General features: G+C 46.8%; 1 protein-coding gene across 5 annotated transcripts; it reads right to left on the bottom strand.

Moving 5' to 3' along the window:
- Positions 1 to 1,688: 1,688 nt before the first annotated feature.
- Positions 1,689 to 7,430, bottom strand: Pomc (proopiomelanocortin). Of its 5 annotated transcripts, none has more exons than XM_021202401.1 (4): positions 7,329 to 7,430; positions 6,805 to 6,986; positions 4,067 to 4,251; positions 1,689 to 2,439 (listed from the first exon to the last, which is right to left on the bottom strand). In XM_021202401.1, the coding sequence occupies exons 3-4, from the start codon at positions 4,196 to 4,198 to the stop codon at positions 1,864 to 1,866; spliced, it is 708 nt and encodes a 235-aa protein (XP_021058060.1). In that variant the 5' UTR covers positions 4,199 to 4,251; positions 6,805 to 6,986; positions 7,329 to 7,430; the 3' UTR covers positions 1,689 to 1,863. The 5 variants fall into 5 exon arrangements, with proteins under 5 accessions (XP_021058060.1, XP_021058059.1, XP_021058058.1 ...); XM_021202400.1 differs by lacking the exon at positions 6,805 to 6,986 and adding an exon at positions 5,402 to 5,512; XM_021202399.1 differs by lacking the exon at positions 6,805 to 6,986 and adding an exon at positions 5,402 to 5,512 and having other exon boundaries at positions 4,067 to 4,221.
- Between the last annotated feature and the right edge of the window lie 2,458 nt (positions 7,431 to 9,888).

Below are 9,888 nucleotides of genomic sequence, written 5' to 3'. Positions count from 1 at the left end.
TGGCTGTCTATTTGAATTCTTAAAAGAAAATAGCTTTTGTGTGTGTGTGTATGGATAAAAACAGAATTTGAAAAATACCAAGTGTACCATTGGCATTTATCCACCTTCACTGACCCTGGCTTTAAATCTGGCTCTAATGAAGGAGGGAGGGGGAGGGTATTGCAGATTTGGAAACCTGAAGGGTAGATTCCCAGCATGGGAGCATCCTCAGGAGGGCCTAGGCCATTCCCCACCTCCCACATTAGTGAGAACTTAATCAACTTTTCTGACTCCCCTTCACACCAGACTTCCAGGGCTCACCATGTCCTTGTGAACTCCTACCAGACATAAGGGCTTGTGAACAAATACACAAATACCAGGCTTATGATGTCTAGTCAAAGGGACGGGTATGTGTGCATCCCCTGTAAATGTGGCTGCAGAAATGTGACCCAGCATTGTAGAGACACCACAAGGAGACAGAAGCCACACAACACAGGCCTGCGGAGCTTGGAGTTTCTCTTGGATGAGGGGACAAACCAGACACACAGCAAATCACCTGCCATCCAGGCTTTCCAGCACAGAGGGAGAGAACCTCAAGAGCCCTAGAAAACAGGACCACTGGATGAGTGTATGACTGGCCTAGTAGAGGTTGTCTTGAACCTAGGCTTGCATTAAAAAAAAAAAAAAAAAGGCAAAGATTCTGAAGGTGGGCGAAGGTGACACTGGGATGGGATGGGGGTCCAGGCATGAAGAACTGAAGAGTAACACTGAGACCAGCAGACATGACATGATGGTTCCTTAATCCCAGGAGACATGAGCTAAAGGCTTGGTAGGAGAATGAACATGATTGACACATTCATCTCTATACGTACATGTAGAGTTACATATATACTTTTTCTATACATATTCACGCTCTATATACTTTGCCCCAAAAGCTTGCAACTAATGAGAAATTGGAATGTAAGGAACACTGTTGGCTGGTGGGCCAAGGACCATGGGACTAACAAGCTTTTTTAAAAATATATGCATTAATGTATATTATATATAATGTAATGTTTGCATGGGCAGGAAAGCTACTGGAAGCAGGTTGGTTAGTGGACATCTACAGGGAGAACTGAGAGTGAAGGACTGAAATTGAATATCACGGCGGGGGGGGGGGGGACTTAGCAAGATAGGAAACAAGGCTTGAGCCCGAGGGACAGTGCATCTATCTCCTCGGGGTGTAAAGAGGGTGAGACCCTGTGTCTTGAGAGTTTATGTGAATAACCAAATCAGACCGGCTACCACCTCTCAATTCTCACATTTTCCTGGTAAAATTATAGAATCTCTATTTTCCTTTTATCCTTCCCAGAGCCCTTATACCAAGAATGAACAGATAACTAAACCCTGGGAGGGTTCAGGGACCTGCCTGAGGTCACAGATAAGGACTCAACTTTGCAGAGTGTCTCTGGAACTTCCTGGTGACATTCCAGAGACATTCCCAGGGGGGATTAGGCCTTGATAGTGCTGCCTGGCTTTGGATCTCTAAGGTCAGTCACTCTTGTAGGACTTGGCTTTGGGACCGGGCTCAAGCTAAGCAGCCATTCTAGAAGTGTTGGACAGAGAACCACCCTGAGCCATCCAAACTATCTGGTCCCCCACCAAGAGTGTTTGCTGTGGCAAGGGGGTTGAGAAATGTTTTCTTTACACTCTAGCATCCGGTCACATGATAGTGTAACTGGACAGTTGTGTTTTGACTTTATTCGCGCAGTCTATATTGACGATCAGAGCCGGCTGTGAAATCTGAAAGGTTTTATTTCCTAACACAGGTAACTCTAAGAGGCTAGAGGTCATTAGCTCGCCCATGCAGGGAGGGGGCCTTGGAGTGAGAAGACCCCTGCATCCTCACTGGCCCTTCTTGTGCGCGTTCTTGATGATGGCGTTCTTGAAGAGCGTCACCAGGGGCGTCTGGCTCTTCTCGGAGGTCATGAAGCCACCGTAACGCTTGTCCTTGGGCGGGTTGCCCCAGCGGAAGTGCTCCACCCGATAGGGCCCGTCGTCCTTCTCGGTGTCGGACTCCGGGACGTGCTCCAGGCCGTCGGGCCGCTCGCCTTCCAGCTCCCTCTTGAACTCCAGGGGAAAGGCCTCCGCCGACTCGTTCTCAGCCACGTTGGGGTACACCTTCACCGGGCGCCGCTTCTTGCCCACCGGCTTGCCCCAGCGGAAGTGCTCCATGGAGTAGGAGCGCTTGCCCTCGCGTGGTTTCGGCTCCGGACCGCCATCTCCCCCCACCGCCTCTTCCTCCGCACGCCTCTGCGCCGCGCCGCCAGCACTGCTGCTGTTCCTCGGGCCGAAGCGGTCCCAGCGGAAGTGACCCATGACGTACTTCCGGGGGTTTTCAGTCAGGGGCTGTTCATCTCCGTTGCCTGGAAACACGGGCGTCTCCGCCGAGAGGTCGAGTTTGCAAGCCCGGATGCAAGCCTGTAGGGAGGCCAGGCGCGTGAGCAGAGCCAGGCCCAGTGGCCACCACCTCTGCACCCTAATTCGGGTTCTAGTTTGGGCCTCAAGGGAGCAGTGTGGACTCTCGAGGTCCCCAACATCCTGCACCAAGCAGCTATTGCCCATGCATGATTCTGCCTAGATGGCAGTAAGCATCCAATCTACCCCTTGCTTGTTTGTCTGTCTTAGCTCTTACTAGCAAGGTCTTGCTATCATATGCACCAAAAGGGGTGTTGTCAGTGGGGTCAAAGTGTGGTACTATTTAAGTCCAGGAGGGGCATGGGTCTGGAATTTGGGAAAGAATATTCCTGGTAATAGCTTCTGGCTTCTGGGGGTCTGGACTTTAACAATGATCCAATCTTACACCCGTAATCTACAAAGTTTTGCATCTACTCCAGCCATCTACCCCTAGGTCTCTTGTCGCAAAACTTTCCTGTACCCACTAGGTCTTTTACTGTTGATCTTGTATCATCTCAATCAGAATTTTGAGACAAACTGGTTAGTTTCCCTGCCACCTTATCATAACTGGAAGAAAGGGTAAAAGGCATGGGACAAAGCCTCTGCGAGTGGTCTGCTGGTGCAGCTGCACCTGGGAGACTCACAACTGCATTCCTGGTTATTTTCACATAAGCTGCATCCTTAAGAAAGAAGGTTTTTTAGAAAGAAGGTTCTGGTTAAGATCCTCTAGCTCATTGTGGGGTGTCAGAGGAATAGAGCCCATGGACTCTGACCTTCCTTACTCCCCACCCCAACCCCTTTCCTGACGAGATCTCAGGAGAGGCTATGCAAGTCAGTAGCTTTGGATTTTTCTGAACTGCATCTCCGAGGATTCCTTGGGCCTTCTGAGTTTAAAACACACTGTATATGACCCTTGCTCTTATGTCTTGAGGAGATCTCTTTCATCACCTAGCCTCAACTGTCTATTGATAAAACAAACAGGATGTAGTAGCAGACACTAGTGGGCACCAGACATTTGTGTGCACACATGTGCATGCACATGGTGACCTGAAAGGGGCCCCAGCCTGTCCCAGAGAGCTTTCACACGCTTCCTCAGGTAGGACTGGGACGGCCTTGGCTGGAGCCCTGCCTCCTAGAAGCAGTATGGGATATTTGGCACCAGTTTGGGGGGGGGGTGCTTTGGTCTTTTCTTCTCCCTCTGGAGATGGAGTATGGAAATATATCTGACTAGTAACTGGTTTTGTAACTGTGAGAAAATGAAGAGGGAAGGAATATGAAATTAACTTGTAGGTTTTCACTGTTTAAAGGGAGGTTGATTTGGGAGCTAAAGGGCTAAATTATAGGATCAACTAAGAGCAGTCGTGGTTAATGTGGCATCAAGTAGACAGTGAGGAGTCCTCACAGAAAACAGAGCAGGAATGAGAATAATCAATAGAAATTGTGAACCAGCCCCCTTTCCCTGAAGCCACCCCTCCTCACCTTTGCCTTATTCCAACCTTATGGGAAAAAGTTCTATTGCTGCTCGGGGCCACTGCAATGAACGAAGATGAATTTCCCTGGCACCCCTTCCCACAGCCCTCCTCCCTTTGCTCTGTACTAACCCCGGTGCCATCTTCCACCCAAACCTAGGTGGTGTCCGTGGCCCACATACCAGCAGGTTGCTCTCTGTGGTGAGGTCCTGGCACTGGCTGCTCTCCAGGCACCAGCCCCACACATCTATGGAGGTCTGAAGCAGGAGGGCCAGCAGCAGGGCCCCTGAGCGACTGTAGCAGAATCTCGGCATCTTCCAGGTGTCAGGCCGAGTCTCTGCAGAGGCAACCAAGATTGGAGGGACCCCTGCAAGGGGCAGAACAATGTTGGCCAGTCACCAGGAAGGACGTTGAGCCAACACTAACAGCTCTTACCTTTACAGTCCAAGGCTTTCTGACGACAGGAGCAGGGCTCAGAAGATGGAAGATGTGTGTGTGGATGTCTTGGAAGGGATAGGGGTAGAGAGCACAACACAAGCTATGGTCAGTTTCCCTCTCTATTTCCTGTTAAAAATCAGACCCTTAAAAAATCAGAGGTGAAACTATTTGTGGTATCACTTGGCCCAACCCCTCATTTGGGAGGTGGGAAAGCTGATGCCCCCAAAAGATCATTTCTTTTATATTTATGATGAAGTAAAAGTATGTTTTTCCACATTCCCACATAGCTTCTAAGTTGACTGCCTGGAGAAAGCTATAGTTCAACACTCTGTCTCAGAGACAAAGGATAGGAAAGCCCTGCCTTGGTTCCTCTCGCCTAACATCTGATCATTTCCCATGAAAAGTAGGTTTGAATACAGGCAAATAAAACCAGTCCACTTAATCAAGATTTGATATTCTGTACACAAATTGCCTGGTGACTGCCATTTCCTAGACCCTAGTAACTTTGGGAAGATTTCTCTCTAAAGCAGATTCCACTTCCCTTAAAACTATCCTGTTTTCTAAACATACACACCACACATCATAAGTCTTGTAGTCTGAAATATGTGACTTTGAAAAGGATGTCAATATTGAGGACAGAAAGATGAGCAGAAGAATGGAAAGGAAGCTGTCTCCACAGCGGAGAACCGCTAAGATCTTGTGGAGGAGTGCAGAGCACCTCTGGGCAGACATGGAGGTCAAGAGACCAACAGGCAAGAGAGAGAGAGACAGAGACAGAGACAGAGACAGAGACAGAGAGACAGAGACAGACACAGAGAGACAGAGAGAGACAGAGAGAGAGCAACAACCTTGGTCTCCTGGTGTCCAGCTCTTCCCTCACACTGCTAGGTTCTTAGGCTGTTACATCTGTTACCCCTCACCCAAGGACCCCTAATGTCACCCTATTCTGTAATAAGTTCCCCACCAACTCTACACTCATTCTGGATTTTTGATTACCAGCTGTTAGGAAGACATTTAATTAGATTAGAAAAATTCGTCCATAGTAAGATTGTAAATACCCAGGCAGTGGTGGCTCATACCTTTAATCCCAGCACCCAGGGAATAGAGGCAGAGGGATCTCTGAGTTCAAGATCAGCCTGGTCTACAGAGAAAATTCCAGAACAACTAGGGTTACACAGAATTACCCTGACCTGAAAATAAAATAAAATAAAATAAAATTTAAGAATAAAAAAAAAAGATGTAAATGACGTGTCTGTTACCCCTGATGAACATTTGCATTTTAAAATGAATATGGCATAAAATAAATCTCTCAGTTGGAGAGATGGGAGCCAAACCTTTATTTTTGAAAGGGGGGGGTTGGAAGTGAAAGTTTTCCTTCAGGAATCTCTTTCCCCTCTCTGCCCCACCCCTGCACCATTCTTCTAGAGCTGCTTTTTCCTGCAAGCGCTGAGTGTCTTTTTCAGAACAACCATTAGTAGGCGCTAGCAGTCATTGGACTGTGTGTTCCGCGCCTCAGCCCAGAAGCAACCTTGTTGCAGCAATGGTGATTGCTGGCGCTCAGGTTCAGACCGGCAGCAAATTAGCTCAAAATGCTGAGATCACAAAGTACTCCCAGATAGGAAGGCATAAAAAATGATAAATAGCATGAAAACATATTAGTAAAGAAAAGTAAGATCATGCAAGTCCTCTCACTAAGTTGCCATTGTCCTGAAAGTTGTGTGACCGTGGAATGAGGTTTATCTTTGAAGGACCCACAGTTGAGATTTCAGGCCTTCAAAATTGTGCCTTCTCTTCCTAGCCCACCCACTGTGTGCTGAAATTCTCATGTCCCACTCCTAGAGCTTTTTATTTGTATTTCCCCCTTTTCTTATAATGAAACAAATGTCTTATTTGTGCCTTTTTTTTTAAATCAAAAGTACTGGGGGAAATGTCAAATGCTGTGCTTTTCATAGGTAGGAGAGTGTCAGGTCCCAGTCATTAACAGAAGGTTGCAATTTATTCAGTTTGACAGAACTACACTTATTAGGTCCCAGAAAATTCTCTGAACTCAGTAGAGCCTTATATTTTCTGCTCTCAAAGTGACAGCGGCAAGCTGTGTATAAATCTGAGAGGCACAGAGATGTGGCTTCATCCATACACAGTGCATATGCTTCAACTTCTATAATACCCAAAGGAAACGATCTGCACATATTTTATAAATTGACAAACTCTCTTTCGTTTTACTTGACTCCTTCCAGTCATTCTGTGAAAGCCTCCCCTGATTTATACATGGAACACTTGAGGGACTCTTTCTTTCCATTTGAAATGTTCTTTGCCAGAGTATGGGTCCTTACAAATTGCTGCACCGCTCCCACAGTTTTATAAAGGCTTCCGAAAGTAGACGGAGTGGTTCAGAACCTTGGACAGTTCCCTCCCACACCCTGTTTTTAATCTGACCCTGTTTTTAATCTGAGCTGGATCTTGGAGACAAGAGCCTACTTACCGTCCTGTCCTATAACTCACGTAATTATCGCAATGCAACCACTTCAGATCTGCTAAGATGCTCAGAGAAATGAGGGTTTAGACGTCTACAGCAACAACAAATAAACTCCAGTAGGAGTTTATTGTGACTCGGCTTTCTCTCCCGCTATCTTTCCAACATGTTCAGTATATATGGTCTCCTGCCTTAAAGAAGATATACAAGTCCAAACAATCGGAAGGAGAAACCTAAAGGGGAACTCTCCCAAGATCTCCCCAGGGGCCAGTCGGAGTCTAAGACAATTCTAAGCTTCCCAATACTTCATTCCTCCATGCGGACTCTGGGACCATCCCCAGATGGAGTCGCCAAACCACCTGCTCTCTGGAACAGTCTGTCAACCCATCGTCCGGGCTCAGCTCTCTCCCATCTCAGAAAGTTTGCGAAGAGGTCAGGTCCGCTACAAGCCAGAATGCCACTCCACTGAGGATCCCAAGGTCCGGGGCCAGAGCTCAGTGTAGGAGAGCTGTCCGGAGCTGAGACACCCTTACCTGTCGCGGAAAGGCAGCTCTCTGGGGACAAAGATGTTCAGTGGCCTCTCTTAGTCACTGCTCTTAACCTCTTTTCTCCTCCGTCGCCTCCCGTTTGGTCCCTGTCGCTCTTCTCTCTTCTTTTATACTTGCAGGGTTGGGTGGGTGAGCCTTGGACGTGACCTTCCTGGCAGCGCTTCTACAGCGAAGGGGGGCGGCGGGCCGCGGGAGGGGGGCTTCCCAGTCCTGGCTGAGCGCACAGCACATCTGCCTGGGAAGCGCAGAGGCTGGCGTTAGCACAGACCCGCTGAAGCGCACACCTGGCGCTGGTGGTCAGGAAGAACTTAATTAAGAATGGTGTTGAATCTCCACTTAGGACTGGACAGAGACTTAGCATCCCTGTGCGAGGCAGGCCTAGTTCTGAGATCTTGCAGATCGGAGTGGAATTACCTATGTGCGTCCATCCGCCTTCCTGGCATTTGGAGGTAAATATCACTAATGATGAAGGGGTCTGTTATGTCGCAGATTTCTCCAATGATGAGAAAGTGTGGTATCTTGTGAAACCAAAATCTCGGTTCTGTTTTGAGAAGGGAGACAACAGAGGCTGTCAAGAGTCAGGGCCACCCAAGGCAGGCTACCTTTTGGGGTGGGGTGCGTGCAAGTGAGTTGTACAGCCTGCCTCGATTAGGGCAGTACTTATTTCAAGACAGGTATCCTTCTGTGCCCAAACTCTAAGGGAAAGGTCCTGCCAGCCTCAAACTATTAACCAAGAGGTGCAGCGCTCTGTGGTGGGCAATAGAAATGGAAGCCATCCCGGGGCTGAGCTGGCAGAGTGATCTGGGATTGTCTGACAGCCCTCACCATGTGGCCAGGCCCAGGCATTCTGGCTTAGCTGTAAACTCACAGGCCAAAACAGAAAAAGAACAGACCTGCGGGGGCATCTACCTAAGCCAGCACAAAGAGCAAAACTTGTGAAGAGAGCTGTGGCTGGCAGGGGGACCGGGCCTGGATCAGACTGGTTGGGGTGCCGGCCTAATCTACCAGCTGAAGGAACTTCACTCCCCATTTAGACGTTGTTTGCTTGTCTATTTGCTTTGTTTTGTTTGGGGGCCTCCAGGGCTCCTTTGAGAGTTCAGCTTTTCTGATTGGCATCCAAAAATCTTGTCCTTCTGTGCCATGAGAGAACACACCAAGCTCCCAAACGGCGAGCTTGTCACCTGGCTGTGGCCTCTTTCCCAGGTGACTCCCTGCTGTCCATCTTGTATCCTGGATGCCACACACTCCATGATCACTTCTTTCTGCCTCTACTTCCCTGAGTGTTCCCTCTGTCCCTCCAGTGAGGTTGCTCTCCATCATCTCCACTCAGGACCTTCAGAAGAGCAGTCAGTGCTCTTAACCGCTGAGCCATCTCTCCAGCCCCATGGCTAGCATTTTAATTAAGACTTTTACATCTACTTTCATGAGAGTGCCCTCTAACTTTCTTTCTTTTTTTTTTTTTACTTTCTTTCTTTTTGTTGTTGTTGTTGTCAAGTTTGGTATTGAAAATGCGCTGTTCTCACAAGACAGACTGAAATCTCTCTCCTTCCCGTTTTAACTCAGAATGACGCTATTATGTCTTCATTGAAGGTTAGAAGTGATACATACCTGACGGCTTACAGGCTTTTAAGACGTCTGCTTTGTTTTTTGAACAATTTTCTTTGGGCAGAAGGAGTGTCCCAAGACAGGGTTTCTCTATGTAGCCCTGGTTGTCCTGAAACTCATTCTGTAAAGCAGACTGACTTTGAACTCACAGAGATCCGCCTGCCTCTGACTCCCAAGTGCTAGGATTTAAGGTGTGTGCCTCCACCACACCTGGCTTGCTGACCAGTTTTTATTTACAGATTCAATTGCTGAATTAATACTATACCCATTGTCTATTTCTTCTTGTGACAACTTGAGTACAATGTGATTTTTCAGGAATTTATCCACTTCACAAAAAATCTTTAAGTTTTTGGCTTAAAATTGCATATTATAGCTTCCTTTTCTGTTCTGTTGGTTTGTTTGGGGGCTTTTTAGTTTTTGTGGAACTGGAGGTTAAACCCAGGGCTTCACACATTTGAGGCAACCACTGAGCTATATTCTAGATCTAATTATAGCTTCTTATCACGTCCTTAGCATCTGTAGACTCTAGCTATGCACGTCTTTGTTTTGTATTAGTAATTTATAGTCTCTTTTTCTTAGACGTTTATCAATTTTATAAGTTTATTTTTATAATAGTCATCTCTGGTGTGTTAATTCTGTCTATAGCATGTGTGTTATTTAGAAGTATTCTTCAAATTTCGACTGATTATTACTTCTACTTCCCACATGCTTAGTTAACTGTCCTTTCTGTACTCTAATTGGATAATAAACTATTACTTTTACTTATATCACTGACATTCAACCCCTATTGTTTCTTTTCATGTATAGATATGACCATAAAAGTCTTTCTAGAAATTCTTAGTATGTAATTTTTAAAATTACCATTTAGTTCAAAATATCCTATTTTCAGCTGGGCAGTAGTGATACGTGCATTCTTTTTTTTTTTTTTTTTTTTTTTTTT

Source organism: Mus pahari, chromosome 7 (genome assembly GCF_900095145.1).
Source record: "Mus pahari chromosome 7, PAHARI_EIJ_v1.1, whole genome shotgun sequence".
Lineage (NCBI taxonomy): Eukaryota > Metazoa > Chordata > Mammalia > Rodentia > Muridae > Mus > Mus pahari.
Note: the sequence above shows the minus strand (reverse complement) of the source record. Positions and strands in the feature narration are given on the sequence as shown.

Bases quoted from the DNA above. Each gene is read 5' to 3' on its own strand.
- Pomc (XM_021202401.1), bottom strand. From the start codon at position 4,198: ATGCCGAGATTCTGCTACAGTCGCTCAGGGGCCCTGCTGCTGGCCCTC. The intron at 2,440-4,066 runs GTATGTGGGCCA...GCCTCCCTACAG, and splicing joins CCACAGAGAGCAACCTGCTG to GCTTGCATCCGGGCTTGCAA.